Source organism: Heteronotia binoei, chromosome 9 (genome assembly GCF_032191835.1).
Source record: "Heteronotia binoei isolate CCM8104 ecotype False Entrance Well chromosome 9, APGP_CSIRO_Hbin_v1, whole genome shotgun sequence".
NCBI lineage: Eukaryota > Metazoa > Chordata > Lepidosauria > Squamata > Gekkonidae > Heteronotia > Heteronotia binoei.
The window spans coordinates 4,625,787-4,642,465 of NC_083231.1; the positions used below are offsets into that span (position 1 = coordinate 4,625,787).

The window sequence follows — 16,679 nt, forward strand, 5'->3', positions numbered from 1 at the left end:
CCAATGTTGGCAAGGCGGTGGGTCATAAGATTGTAATCAACTGTGTCAAATGCTGCCCAAAGATTGAGAAGCAACAGCAGTGCTGACCCACCTTGATTCAGATGCCTTCGGAGGTCATCTGTAAGAGCGACCAATACAGTCTCTGTCCCATGGCCAGGGTAGAAGCCAGACAGGAATGGATCAAGGATAGATGCATCCTCCAGGAAAGCCTGAAACTACTCAGTAACCACTTTCTCAACCACCTTGCCCAGGAACGGAAGGTTCAAGACTGGGAAGTAGGTGGCCAAGACCGCGGGGTCCAATGTTGGTTTCTTTAAAAGCGAGCAGATCACCACCTCATTTAGCCCCTCTGGGAAAATCCCCAATGAAAGGGACTAGTTGACAGTTTCACCCAGGGGTCCTGAATGCCATCCCCACATGCTTTAATAAGCCAGGATGGGCATGGGTCAAGGAGGCAGGTGGTGGGCTTCACTGCAGCCAGGATCCTGTCGACATCTTCCCAAGAGAGTTGGTTGAAGTGGTCCAAAATTGGACCCAAAGACGGATAAGGGGCTTCCAGTTCCCTTACTCTATCAATCATGGCAGGGAGATCCTGGTGGAGAGACAAGACTTTATCTGTGAAATAGTTCGCAAATGCCTCGCAGCCTATGTCCAATTCCCTATCAATTTGTTTCCCAGATGGCCATATGGTTAGTTGTCCTAAACAAATGAGCCAGGCACAACTTCGTAGATGCAATGGAGGCTGCATAAAACTCCCTCTTAACAGACTTCATTGTCTTCTCATAGACCTTTATAAATGTTCTATAAGAAGCTCTTGCCTCCTCATCACGAGTATGCTGCCACACTTGCTCGAGCTGTCTGAGCTGTCGCTTCCTCCACAACTCCGGGGTATACCATGGAGTTGCATTGCAGCAAAGAGGGCACTGGGAGGTGATGTCATAGATGGCTGCAGAGAATCGCAAATGCCAGTCCTCCACTAGTGGATCTAATGACCCACCAGGAGGCATCAGATCCCACAGAGCAGCCGAGGTTCGAGCCCTGCGGGACTATAATCAGTTCCGCAGGGCATGTAAAACTATCCTTTTTCAAATGGCCTACAAGATTGAATCCTGAAATGACATCTAGCCATCTGATATACGTCGTTCTGTATTATAGCACCTTATTTGTTGTGGTTTTAATTAATTAATCTATTTATTCAATGTATTTTATTGTATTTTATCGTATAATGTATTTACTGTAATTCATGGCACTCTCCATGTCTGTGAGCCGCCCTGAGCCTGTCTCGGCGGGGAGGGCGGGATATAAATAAAAACTATTATTATTATTATTATTAGTCACTCAGGGTCCATCTGGCTCCGCGGACAAGCATAAACACTCTTGCCACCTAAACAGGGAGGATGCTGCAAGTCCAACTGGATCTTAAGGGCAAAGTGGTCTGACCATGGGACTGCATCCGCAGCCACCAGATCCACATTTATCCCCGTCCCCAAAATCAGATCTAGCGTGTGGCCCACTTGATGTGTGGGGGCCGATACAAACTGGGTGAGTCCCAGTGTCCCCATGGATGATACTAGGTCCTGGTCCTGCAAAGTCACAGCATCATCAACGTGGACACTGAAATCCCCCAAGACCAGTAGCTTGGGGAAGTTCAATGCCTGGGTGGATACAGTGTCCAGCAGGGCAGGCAGGGAATCTAGTGGTGCGTTAGGCAGATGGTACGCCTACCCGATAGCCAAACTCTCCTCAGCCTCCCACACCAGGCCAACAAATTCAATGCCAGAGCAGGGAGTGCCCTGAAAGAAAAGGATTCTAGAATAAGCACTGCAACACTTCCCCGCCCAGTTGTCTGGGACTGGTGTAAGACCAAGAACCCAGGTGGAGTAAGCTGGTTCAGGGTGACAGTTTTGCCCTCCCATACCCAGGTCTCAGTCACACATGCCAGGTTTACCTTTTGCTCCATGAGATAATCTCACAGATCAGAGATCTTATTATTGATTTTAAAAAGGTAAAGGAAAGGTCCCCCGTGCAAGCACCAGTCGTTTCCGACTCTGGGGTGACGTTGCTTTCACAATGTTTTCATGGCAGACTTTTTACAGGGTGGTTTGCCATTATCTTCCCCAGTCATCTCCACTCCCCCCCCCCAGCAAGCTGGGTAATCATTTTACTGACCTCGGAAGGATGGAAGGCTGAGTCAACCTTGAGCCAGCTACCTGAAAACCCAGCTTCCACCAGGGAGCGAACTCAGGTCATGAGCAGAGCTTAGGACTGCAGTACTGCAGCTTTAACACTCTGCACCATGGGGCTCTCTTATTATCGATAGACTAGGCATTATTGATACACCTGGCATTGAACAGCACTGGTGTTGGAGATGGGTAAACATTCCTAGGTAAACATTCCTAGCCCCACAACCGATATGTCTAGGGATGGAACATAGGTGGGAAGAGGTTTGAGCATTCCCATATCTCCAGACCTCTTTGGAGGTCCCTTCCAACTCTATGATTCTAAGAGGCTAAGACCGAGGGGAAAACATGAAATGGTTGGGCATTGTGAGCTTTTGTATGTAAGCTGCTTCACGGGCTGGTCAGTCAATGGAAAACTAGAGGCTTTGCTCTGTAGCTCCTGTTTGATTGACCACGCCTGGCAAAGCGAGCTGTGATGCGGAAGGAAGCAAAAGAGGGAGAAGGAAGCAAATGACAGTGAGTTGCTTGCGGGCCTGATGGGAGCCCTCTGGGGCCTGATTCAGCTCCCCGAATTGCATGTTTGACTCCTAGTCCAGTAGGAATTGTATGAATGTTTACCCTGTGGTGGGTGCCATAAATCCCAAAAGCTGATGCTTTACCCAAGGACAACATGGCATTTACAGCGTCTTCTGAATATTCTACACGTATAAGGTATTGCTGTTGAATTTCCATGTGCTTAGCTGCAACCAGTCTGGGAGGGCATGTGCTGCTGCTGTGTGCAGGAGGATTTCCCAGGGTGCCACATAGCCATTCACAGCAGGCCAGAAAACCGGGGCCTCCCAGGCCAACACAGAGCCCTGCAGACCAAAATTGCTTTCTTCTTGTGGCTCTGGGAGAAAAGGAACAGGAGAGGAGAGAGACGACATGAGGACCTGAGGGCATGGAGAGGACACAACAGCTGTTTGGTCTGCATCTGGGAAGGAACTCTTCAACTGGTGGATGGATGAGGAGGCAAAGAGGCAGAAAGATAAGGGAGGCTTTAGCCCATCATTACTCAATGGAATCCATTTGCCAGCTTCAACATCCCAGGTCCTTTGAATTGTCTGAGAGACATGAGGATAGCGACATTTCTTGTTTCAAGAGTCTTGCATTAAACTTTGCTAATGGAAATCGACTTTGTGCACAATGAAATCAATCTGTAAAGGTGAGTCAGAAACAGTAGATCAGCTGATCTGGTACTTGCCTTGTAGGTGCCTGCATTGGCGTAGTGGTTTGGTGAAGCAGTTAAGTGTGCGGACTCTTATCTGGGAGCACCGGGTTGGATTCCCCGCTCTTCCACTTGCAGCTGCTGGAATGGCCTGGGGTCAGCCATAGCTCTCGCAGAGGTTGTCCATGAAAGGACAGCTGCTGTAAGAGCTCTCTCAGCCCCATCCCCCTCACAGGGTGGGGAAAAGATAAAGGAGATTGTGAGCTGCTCTTTGGGGTCGCAAAGAGTCGGACTCAACTGTGCAACTGAACAACAACAACAAGCTGCTCTGAGACTCTGATTCAGAGAGAAGGGCAGGGTATAAAGTCTTCTCATTTCTCTTTCTTGTCTGTAGACTGTGTTGAACAGCTATCACACTGAAGAGTTGAAGTGTGCTGGGTAGGTATCTTTCACCTCCTCTCTTAAGTGATCATGAACCCATTCTCCTTTAGGCACTGCTATGCCTTCTCTTCTCTCAGACAATGAACGTAGAGAGGGATTCACCAGCTGAGGATGAACACACACACACAGATCCCATGAGGGTAGAGATGGGGAACCATCATCACGGTTATCTACAAAGACTTAACGTGCCATGAAGAAACGGAAGAGAAGGGCCTTGAACTGAAGGTGATTGCCTTTATAAGCAAACCTGAGAAATTTATCATATGGAAGGAATATTGTGATGAGGAGTTAGGCTTCCATTAAGTCTAGGAAGGCCATGAAGTTATCATTCCTAATGCTTCTATAACAGACTTGCATCATCAAAGTTTGATTCTTAATATGTTGTGTGCAGGGATCGGTTTGCAGAAAAATAGGTGGTGGAGCTCATCCAGGGATTGTTATGCAGCTGCACATACTATTCAATGGACAAGGAGGTGGAACTCTCAGAAGGAGGAGGAACTCTCAGAAAGGTGCAGGAGCTGCGCTCCTGTGAGCTCCCACTGAATCTGAGGCCTGGTTGTGTGATTCTGTCACCTTTTACTTATGTTCGTGTCTCATGAGCAAGAGGCTGAAACCTTTGAACTCTCTCATAATCCATTATATGCAACAACAACCTCATTCATTCCAGTCCATCAAACAGAGAACAGGATTCACACCAAACCTTTCTCTGCCCCCTCTCCCTTTTCCTCTCCCTCTTTGTAATCTTCCTTATGTAAATATGGAATGTGATTTCTTCTTCATAGAATCTGAAGAAGTGAGTTCTGACTCATGCCAGAAGCAATGTTGTTAGCCTTCCAGCTGCCACTGGACTTGTCTTACTCACATTTCCTTTTCTTCCTGCAGCTTTTTGGCCTCATCCTGCAGCATCTGCAACTGTTGCTGGGCAATAATTAACTCCTGGGATGTTCTTTCGACATCCTTGTGCAGCTCTCGGTTTGTGAGCTTCAGCCTGCTGTTCTCCACTTTGGTCTCATGCTTGTCATCATGGAGCTCTTTACATTCTCTCTCCAGCTGAGAGGAAGAAGAAACAGAGGTTATAAAAGCTACCTGGAGGGATGAAACATAAACATGCAAAGAGGCAGCTCAGGAGGTGCTTCCAGGGCTGTCCTTTGCAGTGCTCCAGCTCAGTCACACAGAAGATGCCAGTGAGAAAATCAAAGGGATTCCCAGGTGTGGTTTCCATGTCACGTGGGCCAGGGGGGAAATGGCTAGTTATTTATTCGCTGTATTTCTATATTGCTTTCTCTCATTGCAAAAAGGCATTTGCAATAAAAAGCAAAATACTTTCCCCTCTTTGGACCAGGACTTCCTAGTCTTTCCTCCTCCAGAACAAGAGGTGTTTGATGTCTCGGAAGAGCGGGGGTGGGGTGGGGGGCTGGAATTAAAACAGACAGAGCCTCACAGCAGCTTTGGAAACTGGGTCCCAGGAACAGGGGAATCTCATCATCATCACTGAAGATCTCTTACATTATTTATTTTAAATGTTTTTATGCCATCTTTCCATCTCTTGTAGGTTCCCTGAGGAGGGAACAATGGAAATACTAAAGCAGTTTTAAAATCTTCTCTGGCCCCAGGATGGCACAGGCACCTCGGAGGGGCTGAGGACACTTCAGAAGATGAGCGACGAAAAAGGCAAGCTCTACATTGGGTGAACACATGAGATTTTATTATGGCATCCAGCCGGAACAATCCTAATACTCCAAGAAGGGACACCAGAATAAAATATTGCAAGGTACAGAATATACAAATATGAAATATAAAATAGGTATAAGAAATTTGCTTTAAAAATTTAAAATTGCAATGTTGCAAATTAAGCTGTACATTTCAAATACGCCACTCAGAATTTAGCCACAGTCTTAGTGATAAAGTGATTTTCATCAGATAATAGTTTATCACAGCAATCCGAGACTGTCTGCCCAGGCATCTCTTCTATAAGAAGCTGAATTAGACTATCTTGAACCTCATTACACCTCTTCCCTCTAAGCCTCAGATGAGGCTCAGTAGCTTCTGTCTCCCCAGACTTACAGTCACAAAGGGAGCTCAGCTGAACCTGCCCTCAAGCACCGCAGAGGGGAGGTCTAGCTAGTGTGCAGGCTTTTCTGGACTGGTCTACACCAAGGCGTGTGAGATATGCCATCGGGACTGAACGATATCTAATTTGATTAGGCACTCTGAATTTGGGATATCTGGGGAGAGAGAAACTACTGAACATAGGATGCTTAGATGTAAGCTGGCTTGACCTGCTCCCAGCTCATGGTTAGAATCGCCCTGGGGGAGGGGGGGGGATCCAGGTGATTGTAATTTACTATGCACTGATTTCAGCCATTTAGATTGAAAAGTATCCAGTAATAACAAATGGACTAATCCCTCAGGTTGAAAATTCATTTTAATCCAATAATTTTGGCTTCCATCTTCAAAGTACTAGTTTCTAGTTGTATTAGTGCATTTGGGACACATCTTGGGACCTGAAGGATTGCTCTAAGGCGGGGGTGGCCAACGGTAGCTCTCCAGATGTTTTTTGTCTACAACTCCCATTAGCCCCAGCCAGCATGGCCAATGGCTGGGGCTGATGGTAGTTGTAGGCAAAAAACATCTGGAGAGCTACCATTGGCCACCCCACTCTAAGGAATTTGATCTGAACCCTCTCAAGAGGAGCAAAGCTGGAAGAATATGAGCCAATTAGAGTGTCATAGAGCACAGTGAAGACTAAATGTAGAAATATGAAACACAAATTTCAGGAAATATATCCTTATCAGAACAGGTCAATGAGAGTACTTCATCCCTGAGAGTACCTGGGAGAATGGAGTGGTGATGACCCAAGAATCTGGTGGAAGGTGTTTGAATTCAATTGCATACTCTTTGGCAATAATTGAGAGCACCCATCTGTCTGCAGAGATATGCTGCCATGATGGTAAGTAGGGGTGGAGGCGGATTGGAGACAACTGGGTATGCGGGACTAGTTGTCCAACTGCTGGGGAGTCAAACCCTGTTTAGGGGCCTTAGAGGACTTGGGTCTGGATTGTTGTTGTTGTTCTCCCTGGAACTTGGGTCTATGTTGTAGGCAGACTGTTGGGAGGCTGCATAAGATCTGGACCTCCAGGAGTTGTCAGGAGAGCTCCTGCTGGAACCTTGTCTGGACAGGATCTAGAACAGGATCTAAGGTATGCTGGAGATTGGTACACTCAAGTTCCTAGAAGCTTTCAAACTCCTGTTGATATCTGTTGCAGAATGAAACAGGCCCACCCTGTTGAAGGGAAAATCTTCAGTGGCAGTTTTCATATCAAGAGGCTGAATGAAGCCATGAGTGTTGATGCAGGGCAATAGCTAAGGTGTCTTGGTGAAGGTATCTAAATTGTGTTTAGTGGAGTTAACATCTGATTGGCCACAGCCAAACCTCTCTTCATATTTTCTTGAATTTCTTTCTAATGTCTTCAGGAGGGGTGGGAAGAATGCCTGAGATCTGCTCCCACAGGTCCCACTAAAGTAGGTTAGATTATTGGCATTTTTGATCCCAAGAGCTGGTATGTCAAGCGCGCTCATTTCTGGACTGCATTTTCTATGTAGAGAGCAGGTCATCAGCTCTTCACCTCTCCCCCCTTATTTACTGCCAGCAGGCAAGTAGTAAAACCATCTGGCTCTGAGATGTTTATATTACAGACTGGCCGTTAGTACCCGGATTCACACAGACAGTCCTTATCTATCTCCAAAGAGTTGTGAGAAGGTTTGATGTTTCCAATAGCCTAAAATTCCTTAGTAATAAAATAGATAGTTGCTTAGTAACCTTTGAACCCATGACTTAAATATGCATATGTAGTGTAACCTTTGATGATATCCTATATAGCAACTGTGTAACCATTTGTACCCCATTACTCCCAAGGCTTGTGTCCTTGGTACAGCTCCTGAGTTTCTAACAATAAACCTACTTTTGATTTAAACAAAGGACTTGGTTATTGAGAAATATCGGCGCTTGACATGCAGTAGAGTAGAAGTTCCTTCCAAAGGCATTTAGTTTCTTGCCTTCCTTGTTGGTTGGAGTCAAGGATGCATGTTTACCCTTGGAGGATGATGTAACTACCAGGGAATTGGGTTTGGGGTGGCAGAACAACAACTCTGTCCCTGATTCCTGGACCTTGTAGGTAGTGAGAGGATCTAGAGGATACTGCTGTGGAAGCTGTTTTCTCTCATGGGGGCTGAGTGGCCTGAAAGAGGATGGTCATCACTGGCAAGGCTATGGCTGTATAGGTGTCTTTTTGTACAAATCTGAAGACAAGTTCTGTCACTTCCAGTTGGAGTTGGACGATGGTTAAGCCCAGCATAGCTGCCATTCTCTTAACCAAATTCCCATAGGATTTGAGGTCTTCTCATGGTGATGTTGAGGCATCCTCTGTGACTGGAGTTGGAGGGGCAGATTTAGTAGCCAGAGGATTAGTTGGGTCTGAATCAGAGTCTCTGTTGGAAGAGCTAGATGCATCCTCCTGATTCAATTGGCCTGACTCCAATGGGGAGGGACACAGAGGAGAAGTTTGCTTTGGTTTTGTTGCTGATGGCTTATTGGCATTCTTCCACTTAAGAGGACGATGCTTGGGAGATCGAAGAATGTGCGAATGCTTCAGAAGCATTCTTTACAACACCCCTCCCACCTTCTGTCTAGGATAAAAGGAGGACTCAGATCTTCAATCCTACTTGTGTCTGATGAAGGGAGCTTTTGACTCTCAAAAGCTTATATCCTGAAAACCTTGTTGGTACTCCTATCTAGGGTGCTACAGGACTTGAATGAATGAGAGGCTGATGGGCAGATACAGCTTGATGGCTTGTGAAGATGGGCTAGCAGCTGAAGCCATACAGCTTGGGAACAGCCATTTGGCCAGATAGATTTGGCTTTACAACTGGGAGGGTGGGAATGCAGGCCAGCTCTTAGGGTGATGCAGGCAGGTTGGGCAAGTAGGTTCTGGTGGGCATTTGGCTCCCAGACTTGACATCCAGATTGGTTAATGCCCTTGGCACATGTGGGAGGAACCTCAAAAGGAGCTGTTCTTGCTTGGTGCATGTTTGTGTATGTGTGCATGTGTGAGAGAGAGCATGTGCACTAGGATATTTGGTATTTTTCTGATTCAGGTCTATTGGACCTGTAAAGTATCAGTGTTCCTGAATCCTGGTATTGTTATTGCATTGGGATTCAGGTAAATATTTAGGAAACCTGAAATTATTTGGCTCCATTATACCCTATGGCATTTAAAGTTTAAATGCCTTCTTAGTTCACTCACTGAGTCATGCTACCGCAGTATGACTCTGCAAGTTCAGAAGGCATTTGAAGTTTAAATGCCTTCTAGCTGTGCATGAATAAAAGCCGAAAAATATTGTCTTTTATTTGGGTGTGTCTATTTTGGTAGCCAAATCAGATTGTATAATCTCTATTTGTCTGAATAAATATCTGAAAAAATACTGATAAGGTATTTTTTCCTGGTATTTATACAGCTTGGTGCATGCTGAGTGCACACCCCTAATGTGCACCTGAAGCAGAAAGAGTAGCAATCCATGCCACACAACCATAGCACAACCTCCAGTGAATGGGGGCAGATGCTCCAGGACTGTAAATCTCACCTAGCTTTGGAATTTATGGACATATGGACGTATGAAGCTGCCTTATACTGAATCAGACCCTTGGTCCATCAAAGTCAGTATTATCTACTCAGACTGGCAGCAGCTCTCCAGGGTCTCAAGCTGAGGTTTTTCACACCTATTTGCCTGGACCCTTTTTTGGAGATGCCGGGGATTGAACCTGGGACCTTCTGCTTCCCAAGCAGATGCTCTACCACTGAGCCACTGTCCCTTCCCATGTTCTTTTACCTTCTTATTCCGCAGGCTATATTTACTCTTGAGTTTGTGCCTGGTAGTAATAGGCTGCCTGAAGGCTGAAGGCTGTTATCTGAAAGGAACACCAGACAGAAGATGGACGCCTGAGAGGGTCAGCAGAGGAAGAGGTGGATTCTTCCAGGGGCAGATGTCAGCCCAATGGCAGTCCTCAATAACCAGACTTCTCTGTAGTTTCAGATAAGATGGTTTATTGGACAGACATACAGAGTGGGCATAACACTGTGTGTCAGTTCTGGGTAGCCGGCAGGTGACCCAGGATTATATCATCTCTCCTCTAACCGTTAATTCCCGCCAAGCATTGGTGTGCTCAGGCACTAGCTCTTGTGCCTATGAGAAATTTGATTAAGTGGCCTTAGTTGACATCGAAGAGAAAAATTGAGCAGCTTGGCTCTTTGAGGAAGCCTTGTATGCGAAACGTGATCCAAGTTGATGGGCACATAAGGGAACATCACCTTTGGAGCCAGGATTTATAAGGAATTTGGATACCACACAGGATTAAACAAGAAAGGAGAAGGACTGGACATTCTCTGGACATTGATATACTGTGGATCCTTTCCTTGTGTGAAACTTTTTGATATACTATGTATTTGGTATTATTTGAAATTAACATAGACTTTAAGAATTATTTTGTATATATTTTTATGGTGGGTTTTGTACACAGTGGTTGTCGTTTTCTGCTACAGACTGTGTTGCCATTTTGGAGAAAATGGCTGCCTGCCCTCTCCCAGATACACCCCCAAAGTCTCCAGGTATTTTCCAACCCAGACCTGGCAGCCCATTTCTCCACCAAGCCCGAACTCATGACTAATGGACTGAATTCTATTTGTTGGGATACGTTAGACAAATCTCTCCGTTTGCATTTTATTGGTCTCATGAATAACAAATAACAACATATAGTTTAGTAGGTACACAGATGTGATGACCCTTGACTGATGGCAAAATTATTTGCTTTTCCCAGATTCCTCCCAGAAAGACAGCTGTCAGTGGGTAAAACCAAGTGCTGGATCCAGCCAGCTTTCCCACCCAGGCTCAGTTCCCTTTCTTACTACAGTCTCATGTGCGTTTTGTTCATGTGGGCCCTCAATTCCCCAGCATGGCCTTTCTGAAACTCCCTCCTTTTTTCACCGTTGGGAAAGCCAGTGGGATCCAACCGAGAACACCTGCAGCAAGTTCTTGATGCTGCAGGATTTGAGGGCATCCTCCTTGCTGAGCCTAGAATTCATGGGCTTCCTTACCAAGTAGACCAAATGACGCCCCCTTCCCAGCATTCCTTTGTGCATTCCTTTAGTGCTGTGTCCTGCTGGCTTGCTGTAGCTCACTGTCTGTTCTGTAACTGAAACTGGGATGTAGCACCCCCACTCTGAGACAGCACAAGCTGCCTCCCAAGGTCCTCTCTATCAAATCTGTGGAGACAAAGGAATCACAAGGAACCGTTGGTTCCTAATTTTCTGTGAGAACTTAGTTCTATTGCCAGGGCATGCTTTTAGAAACTTGAATCTGAGCGGAAGGCTGTTCCAGATAAGGTATATAACCTGTAACCTGCACTGAGTTCTTTAGTTCTGACGCTTCCGTGGAGGTGTCTGAGTTCTGTCTCTCAATAAAGGCCTTATCCTTACAACCTGGAGAGTGTCTTCAACTGAGAATGGCTGCAGAGCTGATCCCAGGCAGCCCACGTGCCTGAGTATAGATAGTGACCAATCTCTCCCCCAAGGTCCGGTTTTGCCAAATTATGATGCTCACATACCCTTTTCTGTTTCTGAGCCAGTTGTTCTAGTTCTTGTTCTTTCCCTACGAGCTGATGCTCCAGCTCCTGACTTCGTGATTGAAATCTTTCAGTGTCCTGCAAAAATATAAAGATTGGCCTTTAAGAAGAGAAAAGAGGACCAGAAAAAACCAAAGGGAAAAAAAAGGCAATTTTTAGCAGTGCGTGCAAATGCCAAAAATATTCACTAGTGTATGCAGTGAATGCTCCATCAAAAAAAGTAAGGTTTATCTCAACAGTCCTATATGAACACTATTATTCTAACCCCCACCCCTCCATTGAGGATGGGTCGGCTACTTACCAACGCCCCTGTCTGCCCCCTGGAGACAGCTCTGCTTCAGGAGGCAGGAGATGTGACTGCTTGGACATGAGCCCTTCAGCTCCAACCAGAGACCCTGAGGTTGCAGCACAACTCCTAGCTACAATGGTGGGTTTAATTTTTTTTAATCCTTGACTGTCATGCACTCTGTTTCCAGCTCCACCTAGTGAACAAAGCTGATTTCCAATGTGCTCTATCTGATCTAGCCATGCTGTTGCACGCTTAGGTTACCTGGAAGCTTGAGTACTAAGATAACTTCTGTATGGGGCTGCCCTTGAAGATGAGGATGGGGTGGAATTGTTTTAGAATTATAGGATCATAGAATCATAGAGGTGGAAGGGACCTCCAGGGTCATCTAATTCAACCCCCTGCACAATGCATAAAACTCACAAATACCTCCCCCTAAATTCACAGGATCTTCATCGCTGTCAAATGGCCATCTAGCCTCTGTTTAAAAACCTTCAAGGAAGGAGAGCCCACCACCTCCTGAGGAAGCCTGTTCCACTGAGGAACCGCTCTAATGATCAGGAAGTTCTTCCTAATGTTGAGCCGGAAACTATTTTGATTTAATAACATCCTGTTGGTACTGGCCCTACCTTCTGGGGCCATAGAAAACAGTTCCACACCATCCTCTGTAGGACAGCCCTTCAACTACTTGAAGATGGTGATCATATCACCTCTCAGCCGCCTCCTCTCCAGGCTAAACATCCCCAGGTCCTTCAAGCTTTCTTCATAAGACTTATTCTCCAGACCCCTCACCATCTTTGTTGCCCTCCTTTGGACCCGTTCCAGCTTGCCTAGATCCTTCTTAAAATGTGGTGCCCAAAACTGAACATAATACTCCAGATGAGGTCTTACCAGAGCAGAGTAAAGCGATACCATCACTTCACGTGATCTGGACACTATACTTCTGTTGATCATATCACCTCTAAGCCACCTCCTCTCCAAGCTAAACATGCCCAGCTCCTTCAACCTTTCCTCATAGGATTTGGTCTCCAGACCCCTCACCATCTTCGTTGCCCTCCTCTGGACCCATTCCAGCCTGTCTATATCCTTCTTCAAATGTGGTGCCCACATGGGTCCAGAGGAGGGCAACGAAGATGGTGAGGGGTCTGGAGACCAAATCCTATGAGGAAAAGTTGAAGGAGCTGGGCATGTTTAGCCTGGAGAGGAGGTGGCTTAGAGGTGATATGATCACCATCTTCAAGTACTTAAAGGGCTATCCTATAGAGGATGGTGTGGAATTGTTTTCTGTGGCCCCGGAAGATAGGGCCAGAACCAACGGGTTGAAATTAAATCAAAAGTGTTTCCAGCTCAACATTAGGAAGAACTTCCTGATTCCTCAGTGGAACAGGCTTCCTCGGAAGGTGGGTGGGCTCTCCTTCCTTGAAGGTTTTTAAACAAAGGCTGGATGGCCATCAGACAGCAATGAAGATCCTGTGAATTTGGGGGCGTGTATTTGTGAATTTCTTGCCTTGTGCAGGGAGTTGGACTAGATGACTCTGGAGGTCCCTTCCAACTCTATGATTCTAACTGAAGTTGCAGATGGGGCAATTCTCAACACAACTATTTTCAGCAGCAAACATGCATTGCCACCAACTAGTTCAGGATTTTCAAGTTAAACATATGCTTAAACATTTTAAAGTATTATATAAATATAAGGAATACAGCTCATTGTGGAGAAAAATACAACAGGTCTAGAAAGAGGCTCTGGGTGAATGCCCCCCACCCTTGCTGTCTTTCCCACCTACCCAAATGAAGGCATTCACTCCCCCAACCACCTCAAGGGGAGCTGTTCTCTACCATCTGGAGAGCAGTTGTAATTCTGAGTGATCTCCTGGCTTCACCTGGAGATTGACAACATTGGTTTCCCAGGAGGAAATGGCATTGTACCTGTCTGAGGTCCCACCCCTTCTCAAACCCTACTCTCTTCCAGGCACCATCCCTTAAATCTCCAGGAATTTCCTAACCTTTGGCAACACTATCTCCTTCCCTTTATCTGCCCCTCTGACTTCAGTTTTCCATTGCCTCCCCCCTCCCTGTAGCCTCTATGTAGGAAAAGCAGTGTTTCTCCACAGTGTGCATGTGTGGGGGTGTGTGACCAAAGCAACTTATGCCATTCTTCTCTCCTTCCTTTGACCAGCACATCAACCCTGTGGTGTAGGTTAGACTGAAAGTGTGCGACTGGCAGACCTCACTCTAAAGCCCTAACTCCTATGCCCGCCTCTCTCCAGGAATTTCCCACCAACCTGGAACTGGCAGCCCTAGTCAGGACTGGCCCCAATGAGTTCTGCCTCAGAGGCCTTTAGTGATACCTTTCAGACCAACACTTCCGCTCTGACAATATTGTTAGTCTTAAGCAAAGGATTTAAAATTCCCCTTTTAGCCTGCTTTTGCTCTGCATCTCTCTCTCTGTATCTGATCTTTTGCCACAGAACACCATTTTTTCCCCTTTAAAGAGGAGATAAGGAGGAGTCCTCAGCCAATCAAGGGAAGCCTCTCTCCGGCTGTTTCCCTCCTCCTCCACCCCTCAGCCAATCAAGAGAAGGGTTTCTTTCTCTCTTCTGTGAATCAGTGTGACAGATGGCTCAGCCAATGGGAGAGTAGGGAGAGCCAGTAACTGCCAGGACTAAAGTTGGCTGCCTTTTACTGAAAGAATCAGCTTTGCTGGCTAGCAACAGCCACTCAGGCGGGAGAGAGGAGCAGATTCAACCAATAGCACACAAGTACTCCTGATTGATAGTTTGATGGGGCAAAGATTGATGTACCGTAGTCCCACCCAGTCCCAACCAATCAGGGTGCTCTGTTTTGCCAAGATGAAAGGGGTTTTAATATAAAGGACTAGTGGTTGTTTTTGTTGTTGTTATGGATGACAGCCCTGAAGCAATCCACAAGAAATGTTGCAAAGGATGGAGGATTACATTCCTAGTAACCAGGACTAGATGTACATGTTTTTTAATGGGGCAAAATTAAAAAATGATGCCCCCGTATGGACCCATTCTATCTTAGGGGTTCATAAAATAGAATAGACTTCATACCCAATTTGGTGCCCCCCCTGGCAGCGCCCAGGGCAAGCACCCCCTCTGCCCCACCCTAGATCTGCCCCTGCTACTAACAAAAAATGCTTACTTTCAGGAGAAATTTCTCTTTCTCATTTTTGATCTGCTGTTCCATTTCTTCATACAGGTATTTAATTTCTTCATCATAGGCAGCAATTTTCCTAATCAAAAAGAGAAATGATGGTAGATCTGTGTTGTGATACTCGCAGACTTTTTAAAAAAGTGAGACCAACTATTTCTGTTTTTGATAAGTGTGTGACAGTCTCAGGGGTGGGGTAAAGGAAGGTCACTGGCACCTAGGGAAGGGGCAAATGAGTACAGGGATGGTGAACACATCATTGTTTATTAACTTTATTATGAACGAGCGATTAATATTATTATTTTTATTGGATTTGTCAATTGGGGGCATTATCCACCTCCGCACTATCCCTAATGTCATCACTCTCACAAGTAGAAGTCCTCCTGAGGCATAAAAAAGGACAGGATGGCAAATGATTTCTTTGATGTGGCATATGTTGGAGGGAGTTCCTGGGTCTTGTATGCCACCATGGACTGGGTTTTAAAGGACTCAAAGTATCTGGGGTGTCCTTATAAGACTGGATTTTAGTTGTGCATCATGCAAGAAGCCACCTGAACCCAGAGGGCATTTCTAATGTCATTCGTGTGCACCAGGCTCGATGGCTCTGGAGATTAAGGGGCTTCTCCCCCCTGATCCTGAGCATCAGGTGACATTGTCTGGTCTCCTGTACATAGGAAGAACAAATGGATAATCTTGGAGCAGCAATCCCGTATTAGAAATAGGGTAACAGAGACACCCCCTCCCTTGTGCAGCATTTCGTTCAACATCATCATGATGCTGAGATGTTAAGATTTTTTTTGTTATATTTAAATATGTAGGTCAGAATTACAACATTGTGAATATGGGCAGAGTCCTTCTTCAAAGACCGGCTATGTAGACTTAATACTATGTTCCCCAGAGGACTACATCAAAGCACAGATCTTGTTTTCTTTGACACGTTTACATTGGGTTGTTAATGTTTTGGCACATTAAGGGGGTTTCTTTAACATCATATTAGGCAGATCTAGGCTTTGTCAATTTAACATTGGTAATTGTGTTAATTTTTTATGATGGCTATTCGTCCATAGAAATTAACATTGAGCATTGTAAGAAGATTTTTAAGTGTTTGCTAGTTTGAAGTATTTTTCCTGACTCATTTGACAGGTATTCTTTTAATCTTACTTTGATACTTTTTGAAATGACTGATATGTGCTGTGAATGGTCTCTGAATGCTCTGTGTCAGTTTCAGTGTGGTTTGAAGTCACATTGCTAAGCAGTTCCAACACTGTGTTTTCCATAGCTAGCTCACTGTGCTGGGACAGTGTCAGGAAACAGCCCGCTAGAGATTTCCATTCAGCTCGTATCCTTTTGGGAATAAAGACTGAATGAGGCGACAAGTAGAGGAATCACCAGTGAAGCTGAACGGACTGTGACTTACCTAAATGGACTGTGGAAAGCAGTAGCCAAGAGCACTTTTAAGTCCAACTAAGTTTTATTCAGAATGTAAGCATTCATATGCTCTTAAACAGACTTCATCAGACAAAATGGGAATGGCAAGCAGCAATTCTTAATATAAGTGGGTAGCGAGTTGGTATGTGGAATCATGGGAATGTTTTTAGCAGATTAAAAGAATCACAAATCTACTAAAAACATTCCCATGATTCCACATACCAACTCACTGCCCACTTATATTGCTGCTTGCCATTCCCATTTTGTCTGATGAAGTCTGCTTAAGAGCAT

At 45.5% G+C, this 16,679-nt stretch overlaps 1 protein-coding gene across 1 annotated transcript in view; it reads right to left on the bottom strand.

Annotated features, from left to right (window-relative positions):
• Positions 1-16,679, bottom strand: part of CRACR2A (calcium release activated channel regulator 2A) — an 82,786-nt gene that overhangs the window by 50,986 nt on the left and 15,121 nt on the right. The window contains exons 5-7 of the mRNA XM_060247270.1: positions 14,952-15,042; positions 11,486-11,581; positions 4,691-4,878 (exon numbers count right to left, since the gene is read on the bottom strand). Of these exons, the coding sequence (XP_060103253.1) occupies positions 4,691-4,878; positions 11,486-11,581; positions 14,952-15,042 (375 nt within the window). The remainder of the gene's footprint in view (positions 1-4,690; positions 4,879-11,485; positions 11,582-14,951; positions 15,043-16,679) is intronic.